General features: G+C 41.7%; 1 protein-coding gene across 2 annotated transcripts in view; it reads left to right on the forward strand.

The window, feature by feature from the left end:
* The window catches only part of LOXHD1 (lipoxygenase homology PLAT domains 1), an 85,550-nt gene that overhangs the window by 44,756 nt on the left and 18,193 nt on the right, over positions 1-22,601 (forward strand). For both annotated transcript variants that reach the window (XM_042447859.1, XM_042447860.1), the window contains 2 exons: positions 7,876-8,053; positions 21,556-21,741. In XM_042447859.1, the coding sequence (XP_042303793.1) occupies positions 7,876-8,053; positions 21,556-21,741 (364 nt within the window). The remainder of the gene's footprint in view (positions 1-7,875; positions 8,054-21,555; positions 21,742-22,601) is intronic.

Here is a 22,601-nt window from a genome sequence, read left to right on the forward strand (position 1 = left end):
TTTCATCTTTATCTGTGCCTCTTTTAAGGCTGCAGATGCTCTATCCCAGCATAAGTGTGGTGTAGTGGTGAGAATGTTGCACTAGATCTATGGAAGACCATGGTTTGGATCCAGCCATGGCAACCCATGGCAAGTCAGACTCTCTCCTACTAAATCTTAACAAAAAAAGCCCATGATAGGGTCACCATAAGTCAATAGCGACTTGAAAGAACGAAATATATAGACTCTAGCCTAGTCATAAGACATCTTAGCTCTGGTTTTAAAAAAAGACAGCTTCAAAGCAGTGCTTCTCCCTCTCCATCTTCTCATAAAGTATAGAAAGCAATCCCTTATACTGAGTCAGGTTTCTCATCCATTTAACTCAGCATCATCTGCACCAGGGATGTGGAATCATTGGCTCTCCAGACATTGTTGGCCTCCATGTCCTATCAGTCCTAGGCTGATAATGGTGAAGAATGCCACTGAAGAATGCCAATGAGGCACATCCCTTCCCCAAGGACAGATGTGGGAACTGCAATCCCGCATCTGCAAGGCCTGGTCACTTTGAAGGCTCAGTGGCCACATTCCAGTGGTGGCAGTGCCAATGGCAAAAAGTGTGAGACCGAAAATGACAACATATCTTAGATGAAGTATGCTGTTCTCAGTACCTAAGTCTTACTGCAGGTTTTTCAATCTTTTATGATGTGGGAAATTCCTCATAAGAAAGCTGAGAACCCACAAAATTATGCCAACATTCATGGAGAAAGGGAAATGGCTATCCAGGGAAACTCAATGGGACCCCAGGAGGGTTGGACTCAGCCCCAGGGCCTGAGGCTCCCTACACTGACTGCCAGCACCTCTTTACATTCTCAGTGAAGTTTTTCCCAGGCCTACCTGAGAGCAATCATTGAGTCTGGGACTGTCTGCATGCAAACAAATGTTCTGCCACTGAGGTACATCCCTTTCCCGAGGACAGATTAAGTACCTTCTCAACAATGGTGTGTCCTTCATTTCAAGTGTTTTCTTCCTCCTACGGGGAGCTTTCCATTACTCAGTTATTCTTTTTTTACATCCCAAGAAAGAGTAATAAGGCAAGTCTGCTTTCTTCTTGGCAAGGTCACATATTTTGATAATGTTTCCTCCAGTTACCCATGTCTTATCATGGCAGGACCAGCAGAGACCTAAAAGATCTGTGAGCAAAGCCAAGCACAACCTATAATTTTACCCAAATGGACTCTCCGCTGTTAGAGTTTATTGGGAGGGAACTCTGGCATGATGCCACTGCACCTGCAATGAATTACAAATCTGCTTTTGTGATAGGAGCTCAGAGATCCTTAGGGGGGATAAAATAGTAGCTACCCTAAGCTTTTTGAAATAATGTTACAGATCATGGGGTGGTGGAAGGCCAAGGCTGCCTTGAATGCATACCATTTCTGAAAAAGCCAATTGCAAGTTAAGTCCCTGTTATATTTTTATACCATTTTGTTTTTGCAGTTGCAAAATGTATCTCTCCATTTTTCTCCAATACAGTGTGCCAAATATTGACGTTCTCTTTGTGACTTCACTTTTCTTTTCTTTTTTTAAAAGCTATTATATCACACAGTAATAATAATAATATAAGTTATTTTCAGCTGGGCTATTTATGCACAAGTTTGTTTTTTTTAAAAATCTGCTTTATATATTGGCACTTTTAAAATTTTCATTTTATGTTCAAGGAGTGATTGCATATTTCTGAGTATAGTAGCAATATAAAGGAAAAACAAAAAGAAAACAAAACACCTGCTGCTTTAGAACTGCTGAAATGTCTTCTATCAATGGTAAAATCTGTGTACCATACAACACAGGCACAAAGAATGCAGACATCTCTGTGTCTTCCACATGTCTCTAAATCCTCCAGCTAGCATGGCAATGCATGTAACTTTTCCAAATTCTGTGGTGCAACAACTGCTTTCATAGTTGGTGGTAACAGATATGAGCTGATGGGGGAGGGTGGATCTTTCCCACATACAGTATATGAGAGAGGGCAAGTTGTGCAAAGACTTCTCCACACCAGTGGGACTACATTTGGCCAAGAGAGAAGGTGGAACTCCTGGTGAGGCGATGCCTCAAGTACAGGATTTGGGCACCAACCTTCAAGAAGTATGAGAAGAAACTAGAAGGAGTTCAGGAGAGGGAAACAAAACTGGCATACCCTCCAACTATCCCAGCTTGGCAGGAACAGTTCTGATGAATCCTCTGTTGTCAACTGCTTTTAAAATGTCTAAAAATTTAAAATTTCTCCTCCCACTTTCCTCTGTCCTCAGCTTACTTCAATTCTGCAGATTGGGTTTAAAGTGAAAATTAATTTGTACTCAATTAATTCATCAGGGAGAGCGGAGAGGAAGGGGTGGGATCCTGCCCTTCCCAATAGGCTCACGCAAAAGCAAACTGCTGCACTCTGTCCTAGCTTGTGTGTTTTTCCTCATTAATAACCTTGGCCCTCTTGACCACACTCTGATGTTGCTTGGTCATACATAACATGGTTTTCTTCTAGGAGATGTTGGAGGGTATGAAATGGTGAGCCATGTGAGAAGCAGGAAAGGTTGAAGGAACTGGGTGGTGGATCTATCTAGCCTGGAGAAGAGAAGAAAGAAGAGGGGTGAGAGAGACATGACAGCAGTTCTTAAACACCTAAACAGCTGAGAAGAGGGCCTTGTTCAATGGAATGAATTATGAGTAACAAATTATTTTAACAAATTATCTCCACACTCTGGCCATTGCCTGTTCACATGTCCTCTCCAAGTTATGCATACAATGAAGAGATGGCTAACTCCAGTCCAAGAGAGAGAAGGCCATCCTTGTATATACCTCCTTGAGGACTAACAGTATATCCATATTTCAGAATTAAAACAGTTGGACACCACTTTAATTGCCTTGACTCTATCCTACAGAATCCTGGGATTTGTAGTTTGGTGAGGTATACAGTCTGTTCTGTCAGAGAGACCTGGGAAACCATCTCAGGGTTTCTGTAGGATAGAGCCATGGCAGTTAATGTGATGTCAAACTACTTTAATTCTGCAGTGTGACTACATCCTGAGATCAAAGGGTGACTCTTTTTATCACTAGTATTCAATGGGGAAGAACATAGGAGAGAATATAATTTGCTATGACATCAATTTGTGGAATGCCCTCCCCTTGTAGGTGTGATGGATGCTGACATTGGTTTTTTCAAGCTACCAAGTCAAAACATGTCTTTTTAATTAAAGTCTTGGGAGGCTAATTTTCTCTTCCAATGTACAAATGAATTATTTTAAACTGTTTATAATGTTATGCACATATACTGTCCTGAGACTTCACAATAAGGGGCCAGATATAAATATTTAAGCAAATGAACAAAGAAATGACTGAGCAGTGGTTAGGGGAGGGTCACTGAAAAAGAATCCCACATTGAAAGCATCTCGATGGACCCCAAGCCCAGACCAATGATTTTCTTACATTAATCAGTAATGTCACATTTCTTTTGTAACAAGAGATAACTAACGTGCCTTTCAAAAGTACCATAACAAGTGTTAAGTACCAATGTTGCACTTATTTCATTATCACAATTACAAAATTGGTTACTTTAAAGGTTATTTTAAGGGCTTTTTAAAACCAGAAAATGATTCCCTGATCACTGTGATTTGTCATTTTTGAAGTAACACAAAATAATGGGCCAGGAGATATTGAGTAATACAACAAGTAACTTTGTAGGCACAGTAGTGAGTTCCACCTTGGCACCTGCTCTCTGTGGTTATGGGATTGTGTGCTCCGATGAGGCAAGAAGCAATACGGATGGTAGCGTTGCTGGTGGTAGGGTCTCCCAAGCAGTGGCATCACTAGGATTGATGTCACCCCAATATGGTAACTCATGCTGTCACACCCCAGGCCCCAGCCACCCCTTCCACCAACCAAGCTCCCTCTGCTGTGACCAAATGAGAAAGGGAGGCAATGGCAGCAGGGATAGCCGTGGACACCTTTCCTTTTGCAGAAGAGAGTCAATGCTGCTGCCACTACCAGTAACCTCCTTTCCCAAACCCACCAGCAGTCCTTTCAGACCCCAAAGATCACACATCAGCCACCGCTGATGGATGGCAGAGGTGCCCTGGCTGGTGGGGCGGGTGAGGGGATCTTGGGACGAACATTGAGCAACTGCTCCAATGGGTGTTCACCCATTCTGAGGTGTTACCAGTGTGGTCAGCATCCCCGCACTCCCCTAGTGATGTTCTTGCCCCCAAGTGGGGGGGGGGGGGAGCCAGACTAAATGTGCCAAACAACTACTGGGCAGCAGCAGTAGTGGAGGGTGACACTGGTAGAGGATTTCTGAGAGACAATGGCAGTGGCTCCACAGCTAACTCTGAAGGAGCTAGCGCTGTGCAGAAGAAGGCAGTGGTAAACATCTCCTAAAGACTTTTGCTTTGAAAACCCAATGAGAATGGAACAATCTAAAATGGAACTAGACATAGTACCTGAAGATGAGATGTGTAGATGTGTAGAGGCATTATTCAATTAAGGAAGCCACAGCCGTGGGTTTGTAAGATCACAGCAGGGCAGTTTGTAGCCAAGGCTTTTGGCGGGTTCTCGAACATAGGGTTGCCATAAGTCAAAATCAACTTGACACCAACAGTAGTGAGTAGCATGAATGAAGTACTTTCTAAACAGTTCAGCAATAAAGTGGATTACTTCTAAAAGTCACCTTCCAAGCCTGGTCAAAATATAAAGTTGGCACTAAATATCTCTTTGGCTACACATTATTCAAACAGGACTTCTGTACTTCAGTTGAGCTGAGTTCAAGGGGTGGGTGGATATAATATCCAGCAACTAGAGATCTCCAAGACCCTCCTCAAGACTGCCAGATGCATACATTTTATATTTAAAGGATTCTTTACAAAATAGGAATGACAAAATAAAATGTGTAAAACAATAGGCTATGAACAGTGTAAAAACACATACAAAAAAGAAAGCATATCCCTCCAATAAGAGGTTTTCCTGCATGTAATTACACATTAAAAGCCTGCTTGATCAAAAAGGTCTTTGCCTACCAGTGAAAGGAGAGCAGAGAGGGAGCCAGCCTAGCCTCCTGTGGAAGGGAATTCCAAAGGGTGGAAGCAGCCACTGAGAAGGCTCTCTCTCTTTTTCATGTCATCACCAAACTAGCCTGTGATGGTGCCGTGACCAGGAGAAAGTCTTTCACTGTGGTTCTTAAGACTCTGCCAGGTTCGTATGTCATGATAGAATATTTCAAATAGCCTGGACCTAAACTGTATAGGACTTTATAGATCATGACCAGCACTTTGAAGCTGTTTTAACAAGAGTTATATGCTTTCTCTAAGCAGTCCCAGTCAGCATTCTGGATGTAACATTTTGGATCCACTGAAGTTTTCCAACAGTTCCCAAAAGGCAGCCCCATGTACAGTGTGTTAAGTAATCCAGATGGGATGTAATTAAGATATATGTTACTATAGCCAGAGCTACCTTCTCAGAGAAAGGCTGCAGCTCGTGTGCTATAGGTGATTTTTCTGAATTCACAAACATATTTGAAAATTGGTCCGAAATATATTTCAGAGGTGTTGGGAAACTCTGATGACTAGACTCTCCACAGTATGGGACTTATTCTGCACAAAATTTGCAAGGTTTGTTTTTTTAAAAAAAAAAATTGGCAGAGAAAACAGAATTTTCTGTGTAGGAAGCATTTTCTGCACACACAAAAAGTTATTTGTAGATATCTTCTGCAGCAAAATGCTTTCTCCTGCACAGAAAATACACATGCGCGTGCACACACACAAATCACATGCACATTTTGTTCAGAATAGCCTCCAACTTCCAGCATTTTCTGCACTTTAAAACTGTTTCCAGTGCAGAAAAACCATCTGAATTTTACACAGAATTTGTCCTGAATGGTGAATATTCTTTGAAAAAGCTTTGAAGGCTTTCTCACTGTGGGAAGAAAATTGCTAAAATTACTCATTGTGTCCTTCAACAATGAAACTAGCCAATAATTACAACCCTATTATATGAACTGCAGAATTTCACTCTTGTGCAACAGTTGCATTTAGTTGGTGTTGTATCTTGATTTCCCAAACAAAGCCATGGGGCATGCTATGGTATTCCCTTGAGTGCCAAAGGACAGTGGATGCTGGTAGCTCTAACATCAGTGGGGAAATAACTCAATTCTGGCATTTAATCCAAACTTTTAAGGAACTAGCCAAACCTATTTTAGTTCAGTACCTTGGATAACTCCTTTAAAATCTGCCCTAAAAGCTGGAGAAGACTGTCTGCCCTACTGACATCAGAGCCCCTAGGCTCCATCACTGAGCGGTAATAATGTACTCCAACATTTATTGCAGTAGGTTTCCAGTGAGACATCCATGCAGTGCGAACACTGATATGAGCTCACCTCAGTTTTTTGTCGGAGGTGTATTTGAGAAAGAACATACGGAAGTACTTGTGGGGGTAGAGCTGGAATGTCAAAACAGATGGTGCACTGTCAGTGCTAAGTAGGCAAGACAAGAAGCAAATTAAGCCGTCAGCCTTGTAATTAACCATTTGTTGCTGGATAGATGCATACATGATATTCTAATTTTCCTGCGCCAGTGAAAAGACAATAGAAGAGTAATTCTTTTCCCAAATACTCCCCCCTTTTCATAACAATTAATCAGGGAATCTATTGAAAAGATAAAATTGTATCAGTTAGGGCTTGTACTTATACAAATATCTTCATTTGTAGTTAGGGTTGTCAGTTCAGGATCATCCCAGGCCCTGAGAGTTCTGGGCCAAAACCTGAGACCTAGGTCCTGTCTGCATGGTGCAATATAAGAGGTATACTCCAGTGTTCTTGTGAGAAAAGAAGTGTGTTAAGCCATGTTGTTATATGATTTGTTCAGCTGACACATTTCAGGTGCGAACCCTTCTTCACTAGCTGTGAAATTACAAAGGTTTATATGTTTATTGACAATTGTCATATATATATATATACATATACATACATACATACATACACACACGGACAGACAGACAGACAGACAGACAGACAGACAGATAACCATACAAAATGTCTAACTCTTCCTATATGCATGGGTGATCAAAATGAGGCACCCAACCATGTGATCATTTCTGAGCACCTCATTCTGACCTTGCTGTTATCATTATTAGGCACGATTGTCAACCTTGCAAAACTCCTCTGATATGCCCATTCAAACCTTTTCTGACTTATGGCAACACTAGACAAAACTATCATGGAGCTTTCTTAGCCGGATTTGTTCAGAGGAGATGTAACAATGCCCTCCTCTGAAGTAGAGAGCATGTGATTAGCCCAGAGTCACCCATGGGTATCCATGGCTGAGCAGAGATTTGAAGTCTGGTCTTCCATTGTCCTAGGCCAACACTAAAACTACTGCTCCATGCTGCCTTACATGCCATGTGTTATTTATGTTTGGTCTCAGACTAATATTTCCTCCAGTTGTTGACTTTATTTGTGCATTTTACTTCTTATATTTGTACATTGTATGAATCAGATTTAATGTCTTAAATTGATTGTATCTGTAAAGTGCCATGCAAATGTATGGCACTATACAAATGAACAACGACAATAATAATAGGGCAGAGTGTGTGTGTGTGTGTGTGTGTGTGTGTGTGTGTGTGTGTGTGTTATCTAAATGTGAGGTTCTACTTAGATAGAATTATAGAGTTGGAAGAGACCACAAGGGCCATCCAGTCCAATGTCCTGCCATGCAGGAATGCACAATCAAAGCAGCCCTGACAGATGGCTTCACTGACTGCATCATTCCCTGCTTTATATACCCTTGTTCTCTTTTAAGGCCTCAAAAGTAGCAGTGTTTAAACTGAAGCTAAAATACTTTCCATTGGTTTGATTTTTCCTAGATCATCATGAAGAATCTGACCACTCAGGAGGTGACCACCTTTACATACAATGACTGGTTTTCAAAACAATGGGGCGACAAGCTTACCTTGGAGTGGGAAATGCCAGCAATGATTGATGGTGAACAGATGATGGACTACACAACATATACCGTCCAGGTTAAAACCAGTGACATTGGAGGTACATCCTCGTTTTCTATGAGAATCTACTCCAGATTTTTTACCTATAGTTTTTAAAATTACAACTGGATGTTAAGCCGGCAGGTCTGTCTCATGAAAGCATGTCTTTGTTGTTGTTGTTGTTGTTGTTGTTGTTGTTGTTGTTGTGTGCCATCAAGTCATTTCTGACTTATGGTGAACTTAAGGCAAACCTGTCACAGGGTATTCTTGGCAAGATTTGTTCAGAGAGGTTTTTTGTGGGTTTTTAGGGCTATGTGGCCATGTTCTAGAAGATTTTCTTCCTGACATTTCGCCAGCATCTGTGGCTGGCATCTTCAGAGATTTCTCAGTATAATTTTGCATTTCCCTAGCCAGTGTGGTGTAGCTGACTAGGACTCTGGAAATCAGAGTTTGAATTCGTGCTTGGCCATGGAAACCCACTGGGTGACCTTGGGCAAGTCACATTCCTTCAGCCTCAGAGGAAGACAAAAACAAACCCTCTCTGAACAATGGGAAGTCAAAGGCTTTCATGGAGGGTTTGCCTTTGTCTTCCTCTGAGGCTGAAGGAATGTGACTTGCCCAAGGTCACCCAGTGGGTTTCCATGGCCAAGCACGAATTCAAACTCTGATTTCCAGAGTCCTAGTCAGCTACACCACACTGGCTAGGGAAATGCAAAATTATACTGAGAAATTTCAGGAGATCTATTGAAGCTCTGGGCTTTTTTACATTCTGCCAGAAGAAGAATCTCCAAATTTTGCTTTGAAATTTTATTTTGAAGAGTTCCTATGGATTTGTTGTTATGTGCCTCAAAGTTGTTTTTGACTTATGGCGATCCTATCCTGTTACAGAGTTTCCTTGGTAAGACTGGTTTAGAGATGGTTTGTATTTGCTTCCTCTCAAGTTGAGAGAATATTACTTGCCCAAGTTTGTCCAGTGGGTTTCCATGACTAAGCCCAGATCTGAACCCTGGGCTGCTGCCACACTGCAGAATTAATGCAGTTTGATAATCCTTTTATCTGTCATAATTGATGGATCTTATCGCACCACATCATGCCTAGACAGTAGGTATCCTGTAGTCAATCTGTGCTTCTGCCGCTGCTTTTAATGAAGGGGAAAATCCCATGGATAGCTATCAGTCCCACAGTTAACCCATTCTTGAAGTATATGCGATAGGTTATTCAGGGGTAATTCAGAGAGAAAGGTAATTTAAAGGTGTTCAATTGCAACACCCCTTTTCCAATGAAAGCAATACAGTCCTCCCTCTGTTCTCGCAGTCTTCAGACTCGCTTATGTGTGAGGGACGAATGGAGTGGGGAAGAATGGGCTGCGCGCCCCTCACCTATTTTCAAGCCAATGAGGCTTGAATATAAGTGAAACTCCATTTTTGTGAGGGGGTCAAGAATAGATCCCCAAGAAAAAGGAGGGGCAACTGTACTTGTTAGTGCTGAGGAGGCAAATCTTTCATCTGGGGCAGGAACATCAGGAGTTAAAGGGGTCTGATTGCACAACAACCCATGCCATGCCCTGGCAAACTTTTCAACCAGGGGAAGAACAATGGGATTTAACGGGGTCTGACTTTACTTACTTAATCTCAGAGAGCTAATGAGTAAACGGGGCAGTACTGCGATAAGATGCATGGATAACCTGTTATCACGTGATTGCATTGTAATGTGATAAGAATTGTTGCTGTTTTGGGTGTTTAAAAATCCATAACAGCACCAGGAGGGAAGCTTGTGCGATCATCACCAATGCTTATAAAAGGTACTTTTATGGACTTCAGCTCCCAGAATCCCCATGGGAATTCCACTGGCCAAAGGGGCTAGAGAATTCTAGAGATGCAATCCTATGGGCTGTACTAACTAGGAGGAGGAAGAAGAGAGGTGGCAGAAATGGTAAAGTGCCATTGATGGTGGAAATGAAACCCATCTCTATCAGGACAGAAAGCTGTTCTGCCATCATCCTAGCTTCTCAGAAGGTAGCAGGTACAGTTTTTGTTGCTGTCCCATTGCCACTATGTGCTGATTGAAAAACTCGCCTTACATTGGCAGAGACTATCCTAGGCCTTGAGATTTCAGAACCAACCTGAGAACTCATGGTGGCTCCTTGTGATATCACAAAAAGTGGGCCCTGATGATGTCACAAGGGGCATCCCCCTGATTATGTCATTTGGCACAGCACTTGAAACTTTAGCTACAATGGCACAGCATTTGCCATACAAGTTTTTCCAGTGAGTACAGTTGCCCCTCCATATCCATTTCCAGTGAGTACAGTTGGCCCTCCATATCCATTGTTTCTTCAGCCACAGATTCAACCATCCATGACTTGAATATATATATATATATATATATATAATCTCCAAAAAACAAACCCTGGTTTTCCATTTTATTTACTACATTATGTATAATGGAACTTGAGCATCCAAGGGAGGTCCTGGAACCAAACCCCAGGAGATACCAAGGGCCCAGTGTACAACAGCCTCAGTTTAGTCATCTTGGCTTCTAGTGAGAGAGTTCAGGTTTGATTTGCTCTAGTGCTCATTCAACAAACACACACACACACTTTAAATCATGCTTGTGCCATAAGATTCTCACTCCATTGCCCTAATTGGAGAAGAGGATCCAGGCTTTAAGATGATAGATAGATAGATAGATAGATAGATAGATAGATAGATAGATAGACAGAATAACTGTCCCTTATAATAGCATACATATACCAGCATTCTGGCCTAGAAGTTGTCATTTTAAAAAGTGCTGTTTCCAAATTCTGCTCTGAAAAAAAATCAAAATTGTAATAAAATGAAAATGTTGAGAATGCTGCAATCCAATTGAAATGTTTGTGAGTTCAGCATTCCTTGGGGTGCAACTGTTGTTATCTTGACATGAAATATATTTCTGTATGAAGTTGAGCTCAGGCTCACAAAGGCCAAAGGAAAGAGGAGATGTCAACATCAGCCAATACATCTCCTCTTTTTCAGGAACTGAAGGGTGATGGGCTTTAACGATGGCGAGTTCTATCTTGTTATGAGCTGAGGCAGCCAGCGGGGGAAAAACAAATTAGAGAATGAATGAGAAGCGCTTGTTTTTGATCAGATTATACTGCAGTCGACATAACCATACATCTGACTGAGACAGTTTCAGGTCTGGAGCTTGCTAAATTGCAGCACCTCCCCAATGCAGAGACAATGACCTGATATGTATGTTATGTTAGCAACAGGAGAGAAATGATGCTGCAAATTCCATGCAGGCTTTAAGGATGTTTTTCATCCCATATCCCAAGCAGTCTCTCCTATTTACCAGCATCCAGTCAGCTATTGCAACAGCTGCTGGCTGTGTTATTATTTATTATCAAGATTTATATTCTACTCTTTGACCAAATGTTCCCCACAGCAGTTTACAATGGATCATAACAATAGAATGCAGAGCTGTTAACTTGGTGTGGTAGCCAGGATAGATGCTGCAATTGCCATGATGTGCAAACTGTCCCATAGCTCTCTGGTGTTTTTGCCACTGCAGTTCTTATGGGGCTAGGAATGAGCCCTAAAGAAATAGAATTCTTTCCCAATGTGCGCACATTGTGGGCCAAGGGCCATCACCAAACAGCAACCCTGAGCTGAAGGGGGTAAACATTGAGTGCAGATTTTTTGCAGTGCTGCCAATGGAGTCCTGGAGTGACAACAAAGACCATGCTTTGCATACAGATGATACAAGGTTCCACCCCTTGGATCACATTCCTACCATCCCACCCTAAAGAGACACACCAGTGTACTCTCAGACCTTTTGCTGTAAATCTGTGATCATTCCTGGAGATGAAGTCCCTGCAGATTTGAAGTGGGCAGATGTCTTCTCCATCTTCAAAAAGGTGGGGAGAAGCCCTGTTAGTTTAACTAATAAAACTTTAACTATGGGCAAATCCAAATGAGGTGAAGATTTCTCTATCTCCACCTGACAGTGGTTTTCCCAGATCTAAATTTGCAATTCACATGGCACATGCAAACATTTGTTGTCATTGGTAACCATTCTTGTGGTCTCAAGCCACCAATAGTACCTTTTTCTTTTGGGATAAAAAAGCAACAATTGATATTTCTTCTGACTGCAGGATATGTTTTATCCTCCTGAGATCCCTCACCCCTCTTTGTTCCCTTCCCATAATGGTCATGTCTGTCTCATTAGCAAAGTCATACCATTCCCATTCATCCTGGCTGTATTTGGCCATATTTTCTGGCCAGTGTCTGCACGTGCAGCCTCACATGCTGTGGAAGCTGCAGCGTGGAACCAGGAGCGTGGGTGGTTTCTTTCCTCTGTAACCCATCTATTAATTCACTCATCTTCTCACCCTTTCTCCCTGTATCTCAGAGAAGAGATCCATGTGCAAGATCCCTCCTAGTTTTTCCCCATCCAAGTAGGCAAAGGGGCAGAAGGACTACTTTCTGAGTGTAGGTATAGAAGGACAGAATAAAGAATCAGAGGACATTATCATACAAGCCCCATTCTCACAGCAATTGCACTAGTTAAAGAAAAAGGAAACAGACTGGTTTGAGAGCAGCCATTATTGAACTACTCTGCATTCATGCAACTGGGTCTGTTTCTGCCACTGCACTCTCTTCTGCACTCCCCTTTAACTTCAGCTCTGTGCCCTATGCCCTACCCAGCATGCTTTTCAGCTTTTTAAAAATTTATTTTTATGTTTTGACAAAATTCCAGAGTTATGTTAAGGTGATTTAAGGTGTTTTTTAAAAGAAAAAATAGGGGGGGGGGGGGGGGAAATCAGGCTGCTTGGGAATAGTGAGGGAGCAGAGGGTCGGGGGGAGAGGAAGAGACTATAACACGATGTGACTGTCAATATCGCAACTTCTGCAGCAATGACATTTTACACCTGAGGACTAATGAGACTACAGCACAATTGGGAGCTTATTGATAGGTTTTCCCCATCAATGAAAAGGGATACCCTAACCACACTTGGGAGGCACAGCAGCTACGGGTCAGATGCAACATTGTGCTATAGGTATTGCCAAAAGTACTATTTTACAACTGCAATTGCGGTTTTAAAACCACATGTGATAATCTCCATAGAAGAGACCACCAAGCCCATCCAGTCCAAACCCTGCCATGCAGGAATACACTATCAAAGCACTCCCAGCAGATGGCCATCCAGCGTCTGCTCCAAAGAAGGAGACTCCATCACTCTCTGTGGCACCACATTCCACTGTTGAACACTCTTACTGTCAGGAAGTTCTTCCCAGTGTTGAGCTGGAATCTGTTTTTCTGTAGTTTGAATCCCACTGAAGTCAGTGGTGCTTACATCTGACATGCATTGGGTGGTCACTCCAGAAGTATTCAAAACTGAGATGGAGGAAACAAGACACTTTTCTCTCTCTCTCCTAAAGGAGGGATTCTTTTTGCAAACTCCTCACAGCAGTTGAACTTTCTTTCTCTGCTCCCAGTCTTACTCTCCCCAAAATAAAACTGCTTATAGGCTGATAATTGCAAGCCTGTATGCCTCAGTTTATGGGCAAAGTCCTGCTGAAATCAGAGGGGCTTACTTCCAAGTGAGTACTCCCTGCAAGATTAAAGCTGATACCATCACGCTATATGCCTCAAGTCAGTGGGCCTTACTTCTGTGGAGACCTTCATGGTATTGTACTGGACAAAGCGTCAAAGAGGAAGGAGTTGTTGAAAAAATAAGCATTTAAAAATGAAATGGTGGAAAGGATGTTTTTTATTCTAAATAAGAAAGATTTCATCAGTCTAATAAAGCATTGTACAACTTGAATGTGATGATGATTCAGGAAAGGGGCAAGTAATAAGAGTCATTATTCATGCTCCTAACTACTCCCACTATGAAATAACTGATCCAGACAAAAAGAGCATGTGAAAGATTGTACTGTTGTTATTTGCTATCAACTTTTTGTGAGTCTAGGAATAGAACCCTGCTCAGGTCTTGCAAACTCAAGTTGTGGCTTTCTTGATTGAATAAATCCATGTGTAATGTAGTCTTCTTCTTTTCCTACTGCTTTCCATTTTTCCAAGCATTAACATCTTTTCCAATGAGTCACATCATCTCATGATATGTTCAATATACAACAGCCTCAGTTTTGTCATTTAGACTTTATCTGCAGTGCAAAAATAATCCAGGTTGGCACCACTTTAACTGCCTTGTGTCAATGCTATGGAATTCTGGGAACTGTAACATTGTTGTACCAGAACGCTCTGACAGAGAAGGCTAAATGTCTCACAAAACTACAGTTCCCAGAATTTCATAGCATTGAGCAGTGTCAGTTATTTCTGCAATGGATGCAACCATAGAAACCAATAAAAGAATCCCACCCACCCCTCTGAGAAGTAATGTGAACACCAGTAGTTACATTCATTTATAGGAAACAAGCTGATTTTTTTAAAAATAAAAAAAAGTGCAGAAGCATTTGCAAGTATAGGAAACATATATGTGTGTGTGATTCACCCAACTGGTGGTACTTGGGAAATAATGCTATGGACCAGGATGGATTTCTCAAAAACAAGGCATACCATATTAATCTCTCTCTCTCTCTCTCTCTCTCTCACACACACACACACACACACACACACAGCTACAAGCTTGGTAAATTAGCAGAATGCTATGTATTTTATTTCAGTGAGATTTGTCTGGTAAAATGTGAGCAATGTAAAATGCTGCAGTTAAATGGATTTGTAGCTGCTTGATAGACAGCACCCTTAGTATGCTCACCAATGGTTTCTTATCATCTTAGAGAGAAGTAACTGGTGGGGTGCCGCATGGGCCTGACTTGAGTTCACTGCTATTCTACTTCATTATAAATGAATTGGATAATGGAACAGAGAACATGCTCATCAAATCTACAGACAATGCCAAGCTGGGAGGGACAGCTAATAGCTCAGTAGGCAGAATCAGTATTCAAGATGACTCTAACCAATTGGATTGCTGGGCCAAAACTAACAAAATGAATTTATACAGAGATAAATGTAAGGCATTACATTTGTGCAGAAAAAAACCAGGTCCTCAAATTTAAGATGAACAACATCTGGCTTGAGAGCAGGGCATATGAAAAGGATCGCTGCATCTTGGCAGACCACAAACTTAACACAAGTCAAGTGGAAAGAGAGCTTGTAGCACCTTTGAGACTAACTGAAAGAAAGAAGCTGGTAGCATGAGCTTTTGTAGACCTCCTCAGATGCATTTGGTGGAATGGTTCAAGTCTATGAAAGTTCATGCTATCCAACTTTCAGTTAGTCTCAAAAGTGCTACAAAATCTCTTTCCATACTGATTTTACAGACGGAAATATTTTTGAATTCTACAAGTCAACAATATGAAGGAGCAGCAAAAAGGTTAACTCATTTCTAGTCTGCATCAACAGACCTACAGTGTGCCCTTGATATCTGAGGGGATCTGTTCTGGATCCCCCTACAGATAGTAAAAAATGCGGGACCTTAAGTCCCATTCTTCTCAATCGGTGCGTGGTCTTGGCATCTGTCACCACATGCTCACACGCCCATGCAGAAAGCCGGGGCTTGCTGTCCGTGGAAGCTCAGACCATGGATGGCAAGCCTGAGCTTGGTGCAGGTGCACTATATAGTGTCCAGCTCAAGAGATAATATCACTTCATTTTGCATTGGTCAGACTTTACTTGGAAATCTCCAGTACTGGATGCTACAATTTAAGAAGGATGTTGACAAGATGGAACATGCCCAGAAGAAGGTCTTGAAACTAATTCCTGTGAGGAATGGCTGAGGGAGTTTAGCATGGAAAAAGAAAATACAGGTGGCCCTTCATAGCCACTGAGTCTTTATCCACGGCTTGACAATATTCTAAAAATATATGAATTCCAAAAAGCAAACCTTGATTTTGCCATTATATATAGGGGACACCATTTTACTCTGACATTATATTTAATGAGACCTGAGCATCCACAGATTTTGGTATCCATGGAGGGTCCTAGAACCAAACCCCAGTGGAAACCAAGGGCCCACTGTATGTATGGTGGAGAAGAAAATATGGAAAGATAATATGGTAGCCAAGTGGTTTCAGTATTGGATTATGAGAGATTAGGATTCACTCCCTGGCTTGGCCACAAAATCCACATGCTCTCAGCCTCAGAGGAAAACAGTGGCAAACCTCCTCTGAACAAATGTTTCCAAAAAAAAAAACCCATAAGTTCACCTAAGGGTTGCCATAAGTTGGAAACAACTTGAACGCATACAAGAACAATATGATAGCCTTCTTTAAATATCTGAAGGATTCTTAGTGAAAAGAGGGACCACACTTGTTTTCTGCTGTTCCAGTGGCTAGGATTGAAATTAATGGATTCAAACTACAAGAATGAATATTTCAGCTAAACATTGGGAAGAACACATTAAACTGGGAGTCATATGTCATGGATCAATGCAACGGAATCCTGGGATTTGTAGTTTGTTGTGGCACTAGCGCTCTCTGACAGAGAAGGCTTAATATCTCCCAAAATTACAAATCCCATAATTCCAAAGCAGCTTCAAACTGCATTAATTCTGCAGTGTAGATGCATCCACAATCCAAGAAGAAGAAGATGATGAAGAAGAACTCTTTCAAAGACTTCTGCCTGCATTGCAGCTGCCTACCCCCTTAGCTATGTTTAGCTTCTTTGTTTTCTAGGAATGTTTCCATGAAATATATCAAAATTGCAATAGTTCCTGGGTGTATTTCATTGTGTGTGGGTGCTGTGCCCTCCTTCTATCCAGAGGGAGCCTCCTTTAAGTTGTTGGAGGAGGTAGGCAAGATGGGGTGGGACCATGGTGTACGTTGGGTTTTGCATTTTATTCCTGCTCCTTTCTTTCTCAGCCCTTATTAATGGCTCTCAAACTAAACTAAATGCCACAGCAAGAAGCCTTCATATGGCTTCCATCTCATTAGGAATCTTTATTTTTTACTGAGAAACTGTTAGGTCTTTAACTTTCAAGGCCTTGGGTTAATTGGGAACCTGCTCCTGCCTTTATTTATGTGCCTGAATCTTTATTTTTCTATTCTATACATTCCTTCGTTAGTTTGTTCATTCATTCTCATACTCCCTTGCACTTTCTCTCTTTCTCAGTCACAAAAACACAGAAACAGAGAGAGAGAGAGAGTTCTGGACTTCCTTTTCAAAGTTGATTTTGGTATCAAGGAGAACAGCCTGTTGCTTATTTCAATCTGTCCTGATTCAGGAAGGGCAATCCCAATTAATCCTGTTTTCCCACTTTTTCATCTGCTTTTAAAAAGTCCCAGTCTCTCATTCTCTCATTTCTCCCCTCTGTCCTCAGCCTACTTACATTGCTGCAAATTAAGCTAAATTAACTCATCAGAGAAGAGAGCAAAGGAGGGGAGAGAATCTTGCTTTTCCCAGTATGCTTAGGCAAACTCCTGCAGCCTTTTTGACCTTCTTTGTTCTTTTTCATTAGTACCTTTTGCCGTCTTAACCACACTCTGGTGTCTCTTGCCCATATGTGTCCCAGTTTTCATCTGTGAAATGTTGGAGGGAATGCTGTTGGTACACAATGGCTATTATCCATTGTTAATGAGACATACAGTAACTTTTTACTCAGGGTATGCAACAGTTGTGCAACTCTGCCTTATTGGCCAATTATGATGTTGCACAACCCAATGTGCATCTAAATGTATATGTGCACCTTAATCCATCAAATGTGCAGCCCTACTTCCACAGCATTGAAGTGAATGGAGATGTTCCACATCAGACAAAAATGCCCAGCTGCTTCCGTTGGGGAACATACTAGGGACGTTAATATTTGGGTACTCTTGGACTTAGCTTTGAACCTGGAGGCCCAGGTCTCTGCGATGACCAGGAATGCTTTTGCACATTTAAAACTTATGCACCAGCTGCACCCGTTCCTTGAGAGGTCAGATTTGGCCACGGTGGTACATGCCTTGGTTACATTCCATTTGGACTACTATAATGGGCTTTACATGGGGCTGCCTTTGAAAAGTGTTTGGGAAATTCAACTGGTTCAAAGAGCTGCTAGGCTTTTAACAGGGGTGGATTACAGAGACCATACAACGCCCCTGTTGAAACAGCTTCATTGGCTGCCAGCTTGTTTCCGGGCACAATTCAAGGTGCTGGTTATTACCAACAAAGCCCTACATGGCTCAGGTCCACACTGTTTGTCAGAACGTTTCTCCTGGTATGAACTGGCCAGGACTCTGAGATCCTCTGGAGAAGCCCTTCTCTCTGTCCCAACACCATCACAAACACAGTTGGTGGGGACGCGAGAGAGGGCCTTCTCGGTGGCTGCCCCTAGACTCTGGAACTCCTTACTCAGGGAATAGATCAGAAAGACTCCCTCCTTGATGGCCTTCTAGCGGCAGGTGAAGACCTACCTGTTCACACAGGTGTTTAGGAATTTCGATAAAGGTAGGCTGGGATGTTGGACCAGTTTAAAAATTCTTTTTAACGTTTTTTTTTTTTTTTTAATGTTTTAAATTGTACTGTTTTTTAATGCTGTGAAGCCACTCTGAGTCCCAGTCCTGGGGAAAGAGCGGGATACAAATAATACACACACACACACACACCCATCTACAAAGTTCCTGGCCAATTTTCACACATCTCAAAAGTGATTGGGGATATTGTTCTACACCGAAATATACACCTTGTTTTGTGAAGATGGTGGAGCATTGTGAAAAAAACACCATTTCAGATAGCCATGTGTGGGAGGTGGGTGTTTTTTTAGCATTTTTGTTTTGTTCTCTGTTTTTTACATGACAGAGGTAGATGCCAGTTTGATCAAACCGATCCTCTGTGAACATGGTTGCATCTATTCTGAACCTTAAATAATTTTGGTGAGACTGTGTAGTTACAAGCCATTGATATAAATCTTATAAACCCTACTCTCCTTCATAATGACAGAAATGTGTGCATCATGTAATATGTGCATCATATAAAAATATGTGCATCATGTAATGTGGGCAATATGCTAATTTTTCAGAGAAACACCAAAATCAATACTTTTCTTTGATGGTAGATACACGAATTACTTAATAGCTTCCTGTTTCTTAACCCTATATTCTATGAATGTTGACTGTTCCTTATTGCTGTCTTGAACATCTGTTAACTTTATATGGACTGAGATTATTTCTGTACCCTAAAATAAGCTTCTAGAACTGGCCAAGAAAACAGAGCTATGAAACTGTAGTAAGAAAGATTTTAGCTATATGGCAAACTGCAGCACATCATTTGCATGCAATAGGGCCCAGATTCAGTTCTTGGTATCTCCCAGTTGTTGTTGATTATAGATTACATTATGGTCAGAAGAAGTGGAATAGTTGTTATTTTCTGTCAGTCAAGTTTGAGTCATGGTGAGTCTATGAATGATAGACCTCAAAGGCTGCTGCAGTTTGACAGTGCTTCATAATAATAATATAATAAATTGTTTATTTATATACTGCTTTTCCTACGATCAAAGCAGTGTACAGCATATAAAATAGGTACAATAGAATAAAAAGGGACATTAAGACAATTTCACAAACATTAATACAACTTACAGTCTAATATCAAGCTGCCATGGCTCCATCCTATGAAATCCTAGGATTTGTAGTTTGTTGTGGCATCAAAGCTCTCTGACAGAGAAGGCTAAATATCTCATAAAACTACACATCCCAGAATTCCATAGCACTAACCCAAGGCAGTCAAAGAGGTGTCAAACTGCATTAATTCTGCAGTGTAAATGCAGACTCAGGGGCTCAACAGACTGCCCCTTTTAATGCCGGATCAGGGCCACAGCAACTATGTGCCGCAGTCCCGATCTGGCCTTTCCATGGTACAAAAAGGAGCTGCAAAAAGCAACTGCTTTCTGCACCTTGGAAAGGGCGCCATAGGAGCTGCTGGCGCTGTAGCTTTTCAGTGCCCCTTTGTCACTGTGTCATCTGGACGCAGGACCAGAGGAGTGGCGTGACGCTGCCCGCTGTGTGATGTGGGGCACGGTGTCATGCCAGAATGGGAGCAGAGTTGGGGCATGTGTTGTGCTGACATCACACCCCCACTCCACCTCCAAGCCTGCATTTATCGCCACTCTGTACACCCTGTATGTCTATTATCAACAAGCTTGTTCAGGTACTGCAAGCTTCCTTGATTGATTCTATCCACCTGTAATGCCATCTGCTTCTTTTCCTACTGCCTTCTACCTTACCAAGCTTTATTGTCTTTTCTAATGTATCTCCAAGTGGCCTAATTACCCTAAAGGCACTAGATCCCATTGGATCTTGGAAGCTAAGCAGGGTCAGCCCTGGTTAGTACTTGGATGGGAGACTGCCAATGAATACCAGGTGCTGCAGACTATAGAAAGGGACTGACAAAACAACTTCTGAGTATTCCTTGCCAAAGGAAACCCTATAAAATTCATGGGGTCATCATAAGTTGAACACATATATACAATATACACTTCTCCTAATAGGGCTGAGAGGAAAATATTGTCTGCTACCCTACAAAGCAGCTGCCAGTCACGGTAGATACTGTTGACCTGGATGGATCAGTGGCTTGACTTGGTCTAAGACATAGTATCATAGAATCCTAGAGATGGAAGAGGTCACAAGCGCCATCCAGTCCAAACCCATTCTGCCATACAGGAATGCCTCATCAAAGCACTCCTGACAGATGGGCATCCATCCTCTGTTTCAAAACTTCCAAAGAAGGAGATTCCATCTCCCTCCAAGGCAGCATATTCCACTGTCAAACAGCTCTCAAGTTCTTCCTAATGTTTAGGTGGAATCCTTTTTGCTATAGCTTGGGTCCATTTCTCTGTGTCATCATCTCTGGAGCAGTAGAAATGAAGCTTGCTTCATCCTCAGTATATGTAGCTTAGTTAAAATATAAATCACAAGGTTGGCAGTTCGAGACCCAAGCACCATGTGACAGAGTGACAAAGTGAGCTTCCATCACTAATCCCAGCTGCTGCCAACCTGCCATTCGAAAGCATGTAAAAGTGCAAGTAGATAAATAGATACTATTTCTGTGGAATCGTAACATTGTCCTGTTCAGTCATACTGGCCACATCACTACAGAGTTGTCTTTGACAATGTTGGCTCCTTTAGCTTAGTAACGGAGATGATCACCACCCTCTACAGCCAGACACAACTAGACAATCTTGTCAAAGGGGAAACCTTTACCTTCCCCCCCCCCCTTAATATTTAACCCTGGCTATCATGTCACCTCTTCACCTTCTTTCCCCCATGCTAAATATATCCATCTCCCTAAATTGCTCCTCATAGGGCATGGTTTCCAGACCTTTCACCATTTTAGTCGCCCTCCTCTGGACATGTTCCAGCTTCTCAACATCCTTCTTGAATTGTGGTACCCAGAACTGGACACAGTGTTCTAGGGAGGCCTGACCAAAGCAGAATAGAGAGGCACTAATACTTCCCTCAATCTAAACACTATACTCCTATTAACGCAGTGTAGGATTATACTGGCATGTTCCAAAAGGCTTATGCATCGTGTGTCCCTTCCTCACTCAAATGTCTTATGATGCTCTTTTCTCTTCTTGTCTCTCTGCAGGAGCTGGAACAGATGCCAATGTGTTCCTAATCATCTTTGGGGAAAACGGAGACACTGGGACTTTGCCTCTGAAGGTATCAAACCGATCCAACAAGTTTGAAAGGGACAAGTTGGATGTCTTTGATTTCCCAGATGTGCTCAGTCTTGGGGACCTCTGCAAAGTGCGTGTCTGGCATGACAACAAAGGTAACTAGACAAACCTGATTCATTTAAAAATTCAGAGAATCAAACAAGTTAGTGGGGGTTATTTAACATTAGGATTAAGAAGTGATTGCGCCAGAAAAAATGTGAAGGATGGGAGACACAGAAGGAGAGAAGTGTGTATAGGACTATAAAGTTTGTCTCATATGCTGGATTTCTGAAAAGGGAGAAAATAGTGTCCATCACATTAATGTCCCCCATAGGTTCTCTTGGCAGAACCTATAAAGAGAACTATTACAACCAAAGCAAAGAAACAGAAGACGACAACAAAAAAAGGAAGAACAAGAGGCTTCTACCCCAAGATCTGGGAAATTTAAACCAAGGATGAAGATGCCCTATGATCAGAAGAGGAATATAATACATGTGATAATTTTTTTAAAAGAAATGAAAGACGGAGGCAATACACAGAAGAGCTATATAAAACATGTGAAATGATGATTGATATATGGGAAGAGGATACCTATGAAATTCTAGAAAGTGAAAGCCACACTCAAAGTAATTGGGAAGAATAAATCACCAGGAACAGATGACATACCGATAGAACTGCAACAATCCACAGAAACAGAATAAAGTACAGTTCTGACTAAAATATGGCAAAAAATATAGAATATAAAGCAATGGCCCACAGACTGGAAGTGATCAATATACATTCCCATCCACAAAAAAGGAGACACAAAAGATTGTAGTAACTACAAAACCATTGCACTATTTTCCCATGCAAGTAAAGTCATGTTCAAAATTCTGCAGCAAAGACTCCTGCCATGTATGGTGAGAGAATTCCCAGAGGTACATGCTGGATTCAGGAAAGACAAGGCACCAGGGACATATTGCAAACATACGATGGA

Source organism: Sceloporus undulatus, chromosome 2, assembly GCF_019175285.1.
Source record: "Sceloporus undulatus isolate JIND9_A2432 ecotype Alabama chromosome 2, SceUnd_v1.1, whole genome shotgun sequence".
Taxonomy (NCBI): domain Eukaryota; kingdom Metazoa; phylum Chordata; class Lepidosauria; order Squamata; family Phrynosomatidae; genus Sceloporus; species Sceloporus undulatus.